We start from the raw sequence: 14,415 nt of genomic DNA, 5'->3' as shown, positions 1-14,415 counted from the left end.
CCACAGGGCTCTGTACTTGGACCTATCCTGTTTCTGATATACGTAAATGATCTCCCAGAGGGTATAGACTCATTCCTCTCAATGTTTGCTGACGACGCCAAAATTATGAGAAGGATTAAGACAGAGGAGGACAGCTTGAGGCTTCAAGAAGACCTGGACAAGCTGCAGGAATGGTCGAACAAATGGCTGTTAGAGTTTAATCCAAACAAATGTAATGTAATGAAGATAGGGGTAGGAAGCAGGAGACCAGATACAAGGTATCATTTGGGAGATGAAATACTTCAAGAGTCCGAGAGAGAGAAAGACCTGGGGGTTGATATCACGCCAGACCTGTCCCCTGATGCTCACATCAAGAGGATAACAGCAGCAGCATATGCCAGGTTGGCTAACATAAGAACGGCCTTTAGAAACTTGTGTAAGGAATCTTTCAGAACATTATATACCACATATGTCAGACCAATCCTGGAGTATGCGGCACCAGTATGGAGTCCATATCTAGTCAAGCATAAGACTAAAATGGAAAAGGTTCAAAGGTTTGCCACCAGACTAGTACCCGAGCTGAGAGGTATGAGCTACGAGGAGAGACTACGGGAATTCAACCTCACTTCGTTGGAAGACAGAAGGGTTAGGGGGGACATGATCACCACATTCAAGATCCTCAAGGGAATTGACAGGGTTGATAAAGACAGGCTGTTTAACACAAGGGGCACACGCACTAGGGGACACAGGTGGAAACTGAGTGCCCAAATGAGCCACAGAGATATTAGAAAGAACTTTTTTAGTGTCAGAGTGGTTGACAAATGGAATGCATTAGGAAGTGATGTGGTGGAGGCTGACTCCATACACAGTTTCAAGTGTAGATATGATAGAGCCCAATAGGCTCAGGAACCTGTACACTTGTTGATTGACAGTTGAGAGGCGGGACCAAAGAGCCAGAGCTCAACCCCCGCAAGCACAACTAGGTGAGTACAACTAGGTGAGTACACACACACACACGAATGTGGCCCCAATATTCAAAAAGGGCGACAGACAAGAGGCACTGAACTACAGGCCAGTGTCCTTGACTTGTATACCATGCAAGGTGATGGAGAAGATAGTGAGAAAAAACCTGGTAACACATCTGGAGAGAAGGGACTTCGTGACAAATCGCCAACATGGGTTCAGGGAGGGTAAATCTTGCCTGACTGCCTTAATAGAATTCTACGACCAGGTGACAAAGATTAAGCAAGAAAGAGAAGGCTGGGCGGACTGCATTTTCTTGAATTGTCGGAAAGCCTTTGACACAGTACCGCATAAGAGGCTTGTACATAAGCTGGAGAGACAGGCAGGTGAAGCTGGTAAGGTGCTCCAGTGGATAAGGGAATACCCGAGCAATAGGAAGCAGAGAGTTACGGTGAGGGGTGAGACCTCCGATTGGCGTGAAGTCACCAGTGAAATCCCACAGGGCTCTGTTCTCGGTCCTATCTTGTTTCTGATATATATAAATGATCTCCCGGAGGGTATAGTTTCATTTATCTCAATGTTTGCGAACGATGCCACAATTATGAGAAGGATTAAGACAGAGGTGGACTGCTTAAGGCTTCAAGAAGACCTAGACAAGCTGAAAGAATAGCCAACAAATGGTTGTTAGAGTTTAACCCAAGCAAATGTAATGTAATGTAATGAAAATAGGTGTAGGGAGCAGGAGGCAAGATACAAGGTATCATCTGGGAGATGAATTACTTCAAGAGTCAGAGAAAGAAAATGACTTGGGGGGTTGATATCACGCCAGACCTGTCTCCTGCAGCACATATCAAGAGGATAACATCAATGGCATATGCCAGGTTGGCCAACATAAGAACGGCATTCAGAAACTTGTGTAAAGAATCATTAAAACTTTGTATACCACGTATGTCAGGCCAATCCTGGAGTATGCAGCCCCAGCATGGAGTCCATATCTAGTCAAAGATAAGACCAAACTGGAAAAGGTTCAAAGGTTTGCCACCAGACTAGTACCCGAGCTGAGAGGTATGAGTTACAAGGAGAGACTACGGGAATTAAACCTTACTTCGTTGGAAGACAGAAGAGTTAGGGGGGACATGATCTCCACATTCAAGATTCTCAAGGGAATTTGTAGGGTACATAAAGACAGTCTATTTAACACAAGGGGCACACGCACTAGGGGACACAAGTGGAAACTGAGTGCCCAAATGAGCTACAGAGATACTAGAAAGAACTTTTTTAGTGTCAGAGTGGTTGATAAATGGAATACATTAGGAAGTGATGTGGTGGAGGCTGACTCCATACACAGGTTCAAATGTAGATATGATAGAGCCCAATAGGTTTAGGAACCTGTACACCTGTTGATTGACGGTTGAGAGGCGGGACCAAAGAGCCAGAGCTCAACCCCGCCAGCACAATTAGGTGAGTACAATTAGGGGAGTACACACACACACACACACACACACACACACACACACACACACACACACACACACACACACACACACACACACAATGGAAATGGAAGATTGAAGACCTGGAAAATCGAGTTACCAATGAGTGCACAAGCTTCATACATGGAACTCTGACAGTAGATGGGAGGAAGATTGTGATCTTGGTAATCTACAATCCCCCACCAAACAGTAGAAGACCCAGTCAGGAGTATGATGACAACAACAAAGCATGTATAGATGAACTGCAGAAGGCAGCAACACTAGCCCACAGAATGAGAGCGAAGCTGCTGATCATGGGGGACCTAAACCATGGAGAGATAAATTGGGAATCAAGGAATCCTCATGGAGGGGACGAAACGTGGGGAGCAAAATTAGTAGATGTTATAGACAGGAATTTCCTGACACAACATGTGAAGGAAGACACAAGGGAAAGAGGAGGAGATGCACCGAGCCTATTAGACCTGATTTTCACCCAGAACGTAGAAGATATTGAGAATTTAGAGCATGAAATACCTCTAGGGGCCAGTGACCATTGTGTCCTAGTCTTTGACTACATGATGGAATTCAAACTTATGACCATGGGACAAGAGATCTGGGAAAGGAGAGCTGACTACAGGAAAGGGGACTATATGAGGATAAGGGACTATCTGGATGAAGTGCAGTGGGAGGAAGAAATTAGAGGAAAAACAGTCCAAGATATGATGGACCTAGTCATACAGAAATGCCAGGAGGCCGAAGAGAGATTTATACCAACGGTAAAGGGAAAAAATAAGAAGGAATATAATAACCCATGGTTTAATAGACAGTGTCAGGAAGCAAAAATGGCCAGCAGGCGGGAGTGGAGGAAGTACAGAAGACAAAGAACAGAGGACAACAGAAGCAGATACAACAGAGCTAGGAACGATTACATTAACATAAGACGAACATCGGAAAGGGACTATGAAAACGATATTGCAATCAAAGCGAAAAAACAACCTAAGTTACTACACAGTCATATAAGAAGAAAAATGTCGGTGAACGACCAAGTGACAAGACTAAGGAAGACAGAGGGGGCATATACTGAAAGTGACAAGGAAATCTGCGAGGCACTGAAAGCCAGTTTCCATGGAGTGTTCACTACCGAGCCTGAGCAGCTCCCATTGTTGGAAGGGGTTACCCTAGATGGAAGACTATCAGATATAGAGGTGACAGCAGAGGAGGTAATGAAACAGTTGACAACTCTAGATGCAACTAAAGCAGTTGGACCAGACAAAGTATCACCGTGGATACTAAAAGAAGCAGCACAGGCCCTCAGCGTGCCTCTGGCAATGATCTTTAATGAGTCACTTATGTCAGGAGAATTGCCCAGTTGCTGGAAGAAGGCAAATGTCGTGCCGATCTTCAAGAAAGGCGATAGGGAGGAGGCACTTAACTATAGACCTGTATCACTGACAAGCATCCCCTGTAAAATACTGGAAAGAATAATTAGGCTACGACTGGTTGCACACCTGGAGAACATTAGGTTTGTGAACAAACATCAACATGGGTTCTGGACAGGGAAATCATGCCTAACAAACCTTCTGGAATTCTATGATAAAATAACGAGGATAAGACTGGTTGGGCAGACTGCATATTTCTGGACTGCCAAAAAGCCTTTGATACAGTACCGCACATGAGACTGCTGTTCAAGCTCGAGAGGCAGGCGGGGGTGGGGGGAAAGGTCTTAGCATGGATAAGGAACTACCTAACAGGAAGGAGCCAAAGAGTTACGGTAAGGGGCGAGAAGTCGGACTGGCGAACAGTAACAAGTGGAGTACCACAAGGATCGGTGCTGGGACCAATTCTATTTCTTGTATATGTTAACGACATGTTTACAGGCGTAGAGTCCTACATGTCGATGTTTGCGGATGATGCAAAGTTGATGAGAAGAGTTGTGACAGATGAGGATTGCAGGATCCTCCAAGAGGACCTGAACAGATTGCAGAGATGGTCAGAGAAATGGCTACTAGAATTCAACACGAGCAAATGTAAAGTTATGGAAATGGGACTAGGAGATAGGAGACCAAAGGGACAATACACAATGAAGGGGAACAGCCTACCTGTAACGACGCGTGAAAGAGACCTGGGGGTGGACGTAACACCTAATCTATCTCCTGAGGCACATATTAATAGGATAACGACAGCAGCGTACTCTACACTGGCAAAAGTTAGAACATCATTCAGAAACCTAAGTAAGGAGGCATTTAGGGCGCTTTATACTGCCTACGTAAGGCCAGTCTTAGAGTATGCCGCCTCATCATGGAGTCCCCATCTGAAGAAGCATATAATGAAACTGGAAAAGGTTCAGAGGTTTGCAACGAGACTCGTCCCAGAGCTACGAGGGATGGGGTATGAGGAGCGCCTGAGGGAACTGTGCCTTATGACACTAGAAAGAAGAAGGGAGAGGGGGGACATGATAGGAACGTATAAGATACTCAGAGGGATTGACAGAGTGGACATAGACGAAATGTTCACACGGAATAGTAACAGAACGAGAGGACATGGATGGAAGCTTGAAACTCAGATGAGTCACAGAGATGTTAGGAAGTTTTCTTTTAGCGTGAGAGTAGTGGGGAAATGGAATGCACTTCAGGAACAGGTTGTGGAAGCAAATACTATTCATAATTTTAAAACCAGGTATGATAGGGAAATGGGACAGGAATCATTGCTGTAAACAACCGATGCTCGAAAGGCGGGATCCAAGAGTCAATGCTCGATCCTGCAGACACAACTAGGTGAGTACACACACAAACACACACAAACACACACACACACACACACACACACACACACACACACACACACACACACACACACACACACACACACACACACACACACACACACACATCAAGAGGCTCATATCAAGAGGATAACATCAGCGGCATATGCCAGGTTGGCTAACATAAGAACGGCCTTTAGAAACTTGTGTAAGGAATCTTTCAGAACATTATATACCACATATGTCAGACCAATCCTGGAGTATGCGGCTCCAGCATGGAGTTCATATCAGTCAAGCGTATGACTAAACTGGCAAAGGTTCAAAGGTTTGCCACCAGACTAGTACCCGAGCTAAGAGGTATGAGCAACGAGGAGAGACTACGGGAATTAAACCTCACTTCGTTGGAAGATAGAAGAGTTAGGGGGGACATGATCACCACATTCAAGATTCTCAAGGGAATTGATAGGGTAGATAAAGACAGTCTATTTAACACAAGGGGAACACGCACTAGGGGACACTGAGTGCTCAAATGAGCCACAGAGATATTAGAAAGAACTATTTTAGTGTCAGAGTGGTTGAAAAATGGAATGCATTAGGAAGTGATGTGGTGGAGGCTGACTCCATACACAGCTTCAAGTGTAGATATGATAGAGCCCAATAGGCTCAGGAACCTGTACACCTGTTGATTGATGGTTGAGAGTCGGGACTAAAGAACCAAAGCTCAACCCCCGCAAGCACAAATAGGTGAGTACAAATAGGTGAGTATACATACACAAACCCCGATGAAAGAGCCGAAGCTGAATCCCCGCAAACACAACTAGGTGAGCACACACCCCAGTCACACCTACCTGCTGATTCCTTTATAATGAGGTGGTAGTTGACGGAGGCGGACCCAGCACTCTCTCCAAATATAGTGACCCGGCTGCTGTCGCCTCCGAAGCCCTCTATGTTATTCTGGACCTGCGGTGAGACTCAGCGTCACCACACACACCATGCTAGCTTTAGAAATACTACTAAGGGGGTAATTATTATTAAACACTGCCTCCAGAAACTTGTGTAAGGAATCATTCTGAATCTTGTTTACCACGCATGTAAGATCAGTTCTGGAGTATGCAGCTCCAGCATGGAGTCTATACCTTGTCAAGTATAAGATGAAGCTGGAGAAGGCTCAAAGGTATGCCACTAGAATAGACCTAGAACTATAAGGTGTAAGTTACGAGGAAAGGCTGCGTGAATTGCACTTCAAGTCGCTGGACGACAGAAGAGTTCGGGGAGACACGATCACCACATACAAAATTCTCAGGAGGATTTGCAGGGTAGATAAGGACAGATTATTTAGCATTGGTGGCACTCGCACAAGGGAACACAGGTGGAAGCTGAGTACCCAAATAAGCCACAGAGACATTAGGAAGAACTTTTTGAGTGTCAGAGTAGTTAATAAATGGAATGCATTATACAGTGATGTGGTGGAGGCTGACTCCATACTCAGTTTAATATGTAAAAATTAAAGTGCCCAGTAATCTAGACACCAATAGATTGACAGTTCAGAGGGGGACCAAGGAGCCAAAGTTCAAACTCCGCAAGCACAACTGAGTACTAAGGGTCCAGTACCACACTGTCACCACAAGGGTCACCACACTGTCACCACAAGGGTCACCACACTGTCACCACAAAGGTCACCACACTGTCACCACAAAGGTCACCACACTGTCACCACAAAGGTCACCACACTGTCACCACAAGGGTCACCACACTGTCACCACAAGGGTCACCACACTGTCACCACAAAGGTCACCACACTGTCACCAAAAAGGTCACCACACTGTCACCACAAAGGTCACCACACTGTCACCACACTGTCACCACAAAGGTCACCACAAGGGTCACCCCAAGGGTCACCACAAAGGTCACCACAAGGGTCACCACAAGGGTCACCACAAAGGTCACCACACTGTCACCACAAAGGTCACCACAAGGGTCACCATAAGGGTCACCACAAAGGTCACCACAAGGGTCACCACACTGAGGGTTACCACACTAAGGTTCATCACACTAAGGGTCACCACAGACTCTAAAGAGATGACAGTATAGTGATGAGCACAGGTTGTGAAGCCCTAACAACGTCACCATAACTAACGCTCTTTATGGCTTGACAACGTCAGCATAACTAACCCTCTTCATGGCTTGACAACGTCAGCATAACTAACCCTCTTCATGGCTTGACAACGTCAGCATAACTTACCCTCTTCATGGCTTGACAACGTCAGCATAACTTACCCACTTCATGGCTTGACAACGTCAGCATAACTTACCCACTTCATGGCTTCGATCTGGTCCCAGAGGCCGGCGTTACCCGGAGCATCGACATTGTCGAGGCTGAAGAAACCTGAAAATTAAACAAATGTGGGTCTACACCATAGATAATATTACATACCTTAGACCTGGATAATATACAAGGTGCGGACATCTGCCTGCATCATCCACATAATCTTAGTATATCAACAGTCATCTTCAAAGTCATTATATATGAATAAATATGATGTCCTTTTATCTGCCTTAGATTGGAGGCCTGAGTCCGGGTGGAGACCGGGAGGGTGTATGTGTGGGTGGAGACCGGGAGGGTGTATGTATGGGTGGAGACCGGGAGGGTGTATGTGTGGGTGGAGACCAGGAGGGTGTATGTGTGGGTGGAGACCGGGAGGGTGTATGTGTGGGTGGAGACCGGGAGGGTGTGTGTATGGGTGGAGACCGGGAGGGTGTATGTGTGGGTGGAGACCGGGAGGGTGTATGTATGGGTGGAGACCGGGAGGGTGTATGTGTGGGTGGAGACCAGGAGGGTGTGTGTATGGGTGGAGACCGGGAGGGTGTATGTGTGGGTGGAGACGGTTACAACCACAATGAGAATCTTGCAATTCATTCTCATTGGCTGGCTGAGGCAGACGACACAGTGTAAACAGACAGGTCTGTCTTTGGTCTCATCAAACGTCTGGTGTACGTAGCACCAACACAGTATAGTGAGCACCGCAAGACGTGACTTGCGGTGCTCAGTTATTGAGCCCATGAACACCGTCGGGGAACTTACCAAAGGAGCCGAGGCGGTAGTGGATAACGACGAGGATAACGTCACGGTCGAGGAGCTTGGTGGGGAGGTAGAGGGACGAGTCGCCGGAGACGAAGGCGCCGCCGTGGATGAAGAACATCACTGGCAGCAGGGTGCCGTTCGGCAGCTGCCGAGAGTCAAGTATCACTACAACATTCTCTCCTACACGAGCACATCAAAGGCTTACGTGTGTGTGTGTAAAAACATAACTACAAGTACTTTACAAAGCTGAAAATAACTGAAGGAGCCTGAACATTGTAATAAGGGTGACTGAAGAAGCCTGAGCACTGTAATAAGGGTGACTGGAGGAGCCTGAGCATTATAATAAGGGTGACTGAAGGAGCCTGAGCACTGTAATAAGGGTGACTGAAGGAGCCTGAGCACTGTAATAAGGGTGACTGAAGGAGCCTGAGCACTGTAATAAGGGTGACTGGAAGAGCCTGAGCACTGTAATACGAGTAACTGGAGGAGCCTGAGCATTGTAATAAGGGTGACTGGAGAAGCCTGAGCACTGTAATAAGGGTGACTGGAGGAGCCTGAGCACTGTAATAAGAGTAACTGGAGGAGCCTGAGCATTGTAATAAGGGTAACTGGAGGAGCCTGAGCACCGTAATAAGAGTGGCTGTAGGAGCTTGAGCAGCGTAATAAGAGTGACTGGAGGAGCCTGAGCACTGTAATAAGGGTGACTGAAGGAGCCTGAGCACTGTAATAAGGGTGACTGAAGGAGCCTGAGCACTGTAATAAGGGTGACTGAAGGAGCCTGAGCACTGTAATAAGGGTGACTGAAGGAGCCTGAGCACTGTAATAAGGGTGACTGAAGGAGCCTGAGCACTGTAATAAGGGTGACTGAAGGAGCCTGAGCACTGTAATAAGGGTGACTGAAGGAGCCTGAGCACTGTAATAAGGGTGACTGGAGGAGCCTGAGTACTGTAATAAGAGTGACTTTAGGAGCCTGAGTACTGTAATAAGAGTGACTGGGGGAGCCTGAGCACTGTAATAAGAGTGGCTGGAGGAGCTTGAGCAGCGTAATAAGAGTGACTGGAGGAGCCTGAGTACTGTAATAAGAGTGACTGGAGGAGCCTGAGCACCGTAATAAGAGTGACTGGAGGAGCCTGAGCACTGTAATAAGAGTGACTGGAGGAGCCTGAGCACTGTAATAAGAGTGGCTGGAGGAGCCTGAGCACTGTAATAAGAGTGACTGGAGGAGCCTGAGCAGCGTAATAAGAGTGACTGGAGGAGCCTGAGCAGCGTAATAAGAGTGACTGGAGGAGCCTGAGCACTGTAATAAGAGTGACTGGAGGAGCCTGAGCACTGTAATAAGAGTGACTGGAGGAGCCTGAGTACTGTAATAAGAGTGACTGGAGGAGCCTGAGCACTGTAATAAGAGTGGCTGGAGGAGCCTGAGCACTGTAATAAGAGTGGCTGGAGGAGCCTGAGCACTGTAATAAGAGTGACTGGAGGAGCACTGTACCCATGGAGTGTAGACGTTGAGGAAGAGACAGTCCTCGTCACCTGCGGCCACCTTGCCCAACATGGCCTTCTGCGGACACATGGACCCGATGTTGTGTGCCGCCAGAGTGTCGCCCTCCCAGTACACTCCGGCTGGCACCGTTTTCTGAATACAACAACATACGTCCCAATGTTAAATTAAAGCATTGTTAAAAAGGAAGGAAATCAATGTCAAAATAAGAGCAAAGTAATGAGAACAAACTATTGAGAACAAAGTAATAAAAACAAAGTAATGGATACAGAGGTAACTGTTTGAAATTGTAATCTACAATTGACTTTAAATGTTCTGGAAAAGACAACGGAGACAGCTGTGTCAGGTACAATCTGTATCTGCAGGCGAGAATGTCTGTCTCTCTGCTAGGCGGGAGACCTGCAGACCATCACCCGACTTTGCAGTGATTGGTGAGGGGAGGTGATCAGCATAGGGTGGTCCGGGTCGGTCTCAAATGCTTTCAATAAAACGTTGGCAGCTCCGATGGCAACCCCATGAAACTTATGCATATAAAAGGAGACTCGGGTTCGATCCTCCACACGGGAGACATCTCCCGTCACGCAGGGTGCAGTCGCACCTCCACAGATCTCCAGTATCAGCTCTTGATACTGGTAATGGCTCAAAAGAGCCACCACTTACGGGCTATTCATGCCTGTGCCACCTTTTGGGTGGCTTAATCTTCATCAATCAATCAATCGATCCTCCGTGGGTCAATCCAGATACTTTCTATAGCTGGGTCGACCTAAGCGCCACCCAGTCGACCCAAGCACCACCGAGTCGACCCAAGCACCAACGAGTCGACCCAAGCACCACTGAGTCGACCCAAGCACCACCGAGTTGTTACAGTCGACACCGTTTAAGATAGGTGGCTTGTATTGAAGGTAGTGTGGATACGCCCTTGTACAAAACATGCAGTAGTTCTGCCTTGGAAAGTTGGGAAGGGTTCATCCCAGGATATTAGAGCAGAGGTGCGTACGCAAGAATCACCAGCTTCTCCTTGTATTTAAATTATCACTTTTGAGAAATTCATTTATTAAAGTAACTGTAATTAATAACCTCTTTTGTCAAGTACGCAGATTAATTTAATGTCATTTATGAATAAATAATCAAATCTCCTCCTTAGTTCAAAATGAGACGACTCATGTAAGGACCGGCAACACCTGCAGCCTCAGGTCAGGTGGTCAGCAAGACGGTGGTCTCCCCCCACCTTCACCCTCCCTCTACTCCAAGACTCCATCTTGTTAATTCAGTAATGTAGAGAAATTCAAGTTATCATTCAATACCTGGTTGATACCTGGTTGATGGGGTTCTGGGAGTTCTTCTACTCCCCAAGCCCGGCCCGAGGCCAGGCTCGACTTGTGAGAGTTTGGTCCACCAGGCTGTTGCTTGGAGCGGCCCGCAGGCCCACATACCCACCACAGCCCGGTTGGTCCGGCACTCCTTGGAGGAATAAATCTAGTTTCCTCTTGAAAATGTCCACGGTTGTTCCGGCAATATTTCTTATGCTTGCTGGGAGGACGTTGAACAACCGCGGACCTCTGATGTTTATACAGTGATCTCTGATTGTGCCTATGGCACCTCTGCTCTTCACTGATTCTATTCTACATTTTCTTCCATGTCGTTCACTCCAGTACGTTGTTATTTTACTGTGTAGATTTGGTACCTGGCCCTCCAGTATCTTCCAGGTGTATATTATTTGATATCTCTCTCGTCTTCTTTCTAGTGAGTACATTTGGAGGGCTTTGAGACGATCCCAATAATTTAGGTGCTTTATTGCGTCTATGCGTGCCGTATATGTTCTCTGTATTCCCTCTATTTCAGCAATCTCTCCTGCTCTGAAGGGGGAAGTGAGCACTGAGCAGTACTCAAGACGGGACAACACAAGTGACTTGAAGAGTACAACCATTGTGATGGGATCCCTGGATTTGAAAGTTCTCGTAATCCATCCAATCATTTTTCTGGCTGTCGCAATATTTGCTTGGTTATGCTCCTTAAACGTTAGGTCGTCAGACATTATTATTCCCAAATCCTTTACATGCTGTTTTTCTACTATGGGTACATTTGATTGTGTTTTGTACTCTGTATTATGTTTAAGGTCCTCATTTTTACCGTACCTGAGTACCTGGAATTTATCACTGTTAAACATCATGTTATTTTCTGATGCCCAGTCGAAAACTTTATTAATATCAGCTTGAAGTTGTTCAATGTCCTCAGCCGAGGTAATTTTCATACTGATTTTTGTGTCATCTGCAAAGGATGATACGAAGCTGTGACTTGTATTTTTGTCTATATCTGATATGAGAATAAGGAAAAGCAGCGGTGCAAGGACTGTACCCTTAGGTACAGAGCTTTTCACTGCACTTGGACTAGATTTTATATGGTTGACAGTTACTCGCTGAGTCCTGTTTGACAGAAAACTGAGTATCCAGCGTCCTACTTTACCGGTTATTCCCATTGACTTCATTTTGTGTGCTATCACGCCATGGTCACATTTATCGAAAGCCTTTGCGAAGTCCGTGTATATCACATCAGCATTCCGTTTCTCTTCTAATGCCTCAGTGACTTTGTCGTAGTGCTCAAGTAGCTGTGAGAGGCACGATCTTCCCGCTCGAAATCCATGTTGGCCTGGGTTGTGAAGGTCATTGGTCTCCATGAAATTGGTGACCTGACTCCTAATCACTCTCTCAAATACTTTTATGATGTGCGATGTTAGCGCAACTGGTCTATAATTTTTTGCCAATGCTTTGCTCCCTCCCTTCTGTAGAGGGGCTATGTCTGCTACTTTAAGTGCATCTGGTATCTCCCCCGTGCATTCCAATCTCCCAATATTGCATTTTATCATATACTTGCTGAAGTATCTAGAAATTTTCCAATTGTTTTCGAATGATGATTAAGTCGCCTTCAGCGATCAGCACAAGATTAATCTTTGTTAATCATCTTTGAAGATTAATTTGGCAACTAAGACTCTCAGCTTGAGAGAGCAGGCTAACCGCCGCTAAGGTCAGTGTGGTTTGAGCAGCGCCTGGAGGAAGTGTCTCCTCCCTGGGGGGAGGTCAAGGTCATGACCTCTGGCCCAGCACTTTGCAGGGGGTAGGGGTAAAAGTCTGTTGGTTAATGTATTGCTTAAGCACTTCATGCCATTGCCCATCGTAGGATATTGTAATTTAGGGGTTCTTCATTTATAACTAATTTGTGTTTTAATACATTTAATTATTCATTTATTCGTGTTTAGTGAGTTTCCCCTCAAATTGTGTTTCATGATTATGCGGATCTTGAGATCCTGGGCTTTAGGCAATAACACGATGGGTTCTCTGTAAGTTTCTTTATCGTTTTAAAAGATTTTTCTCCTGTTCTAGTTCAGTTAGCCACATTTAATAGTAACTTTATCCCTCCTATTCATAACTGGGGATCCATATTAGGGGAAATATGTCATATTGGCGGTTTCCTGTATCATCGTCAATTAGGGGGGCTAATCAGGGGGAAGTAGATTCAGGGGGGTGGCAGTGAATTGTTCTAGAGTTCTCTAGAGTTGCTGGTAGCTGATCAGGTACAATGCCTTGTTTATATAGTACCTAGGTAATTAATGCCTAGGTAACAAGGTGTTGAACTAGAGAGGTTGCAGTGGTAACTTTGGGGGAACTTTAGAATAGTTAACTAAGGGCGGGCTAATGGACTAAAGAGAACCATTTCCCCCAACCTCGTTACAGAGTCGACTCAAGTACCACCGGGTCGACCCAAACACCACAGAGTCGACCCAAGCACCACAGAGTCGACCCAAGCCCCACCGGGTCGACCCAAGCATCAGTGCGTGCCCCATCTATTTTGGAAAACAACATTCTATGATATTTTATATAATAAGAAAGTATAGACCATCACAGGGATAAGGCGCCCTGAGTAAGGGTAGATGCCAGAACATTGCTGCATTTCAAAATCTAGTTGGATAAAATCTTCAGGACAAATGGGTACCTTTAACAAGCCGCCGGCTTCCTGTCCTCGTCGAAGCCACTAGAGAGATGATGGCCTTCAGGTAAATATTCACTCAGAGCTATACCTTGCTTCTCGATGAATATACACTCGGAGTGTACTGTAGTCACTGGACTATGTTTATGTGCCAAAGTTCACTCGCTGATTTGTCAGCGGACAATTGTGACGACCTTAATGACTGTGCAGAGGTTGGCGGGACTCAAGCCCAACACCTGACCATCTCTCGTGTATCCCGGGAAGAGTTTGTGGCTTTTGTGCTCAGGAAAACGTCAGAGAATTGTCACATTCACCAGAATGCTTCATTAATGTAATATTATAGTAAAATTGTCCTAAAATATATTATTATACAACTGTATTTTGTTTATGAACAATTTGATACGATGTAATGAACAAGGTGTTATGCATGAACACTATGACATAATGAACAAAGGATAATAGATTGTGATAAAGTGATATAATATAGAGTAAGCAAGGATGCAGCGAAGGACACAAGGAACTGAGGATTTAATGAAACCCTTAACATGAACCAGGGTAAGTAAACCCTTAACATGAACCAGGGTGAGTAAACCCTTAACATGAACCAGGGTAAGTAAACCCTTAACATGAACCAGGGTGAGTAAACCCTTAACATGAACCAGGGTAAGTAAACCCTTAA

General features: G+C 45.8%; 1 protein-coding gene across 1 annotated transcript in view; it reads right to left on the bottom strand.

Moving 5' to 3' along the window:
• The window catches only part of LOC123770241 (juvenile hormone esterase), a 66,914-nt gene that overhangs the window by 37,756 nt on the left and 14,743 nt on the right, over positions 1-14,415 (bottom strand). Inside the window, exons 4-7 of the mRNA XM_069339946.1 lie at positions 9,747-9,890; positions 8,258-8,402; positions 7,488-7,561; positions 6,024-6,135 (exon numbers count right to left, since the gene is read on the bottom strand). Coding sequence (XP_069196047.1) covers positions 6,024-6,135; positions 7,488-7,561; positions 8,258-8,402; positions 9,747-9,890 — 475 coding nt within the window. The remainder of the gene's footprint in view (positions 1-6,023; positions 6,136-7,487; positions 7,562-8,257; positions 8,403-9,746; positions 9,891-14,415) is intronic.

This window comes from Procambarus clarkii, chromosome 42 (assembly GCF_040958095.1).
Source record: "Procambarus clarkii isolate CNS0578487 chromosome 42, FALCON_Pclarkii_2.0, whole genome shotgun sequence".
NCBI lineage: Eukaryota > Metazoa > Arthropoda > Malacostraca > Decapoda > Cambaridae > Procambarus > Procambarus clarkii.
This window is presented reverse-complemented; position numbering and strand designations above follow the sequence as displayed.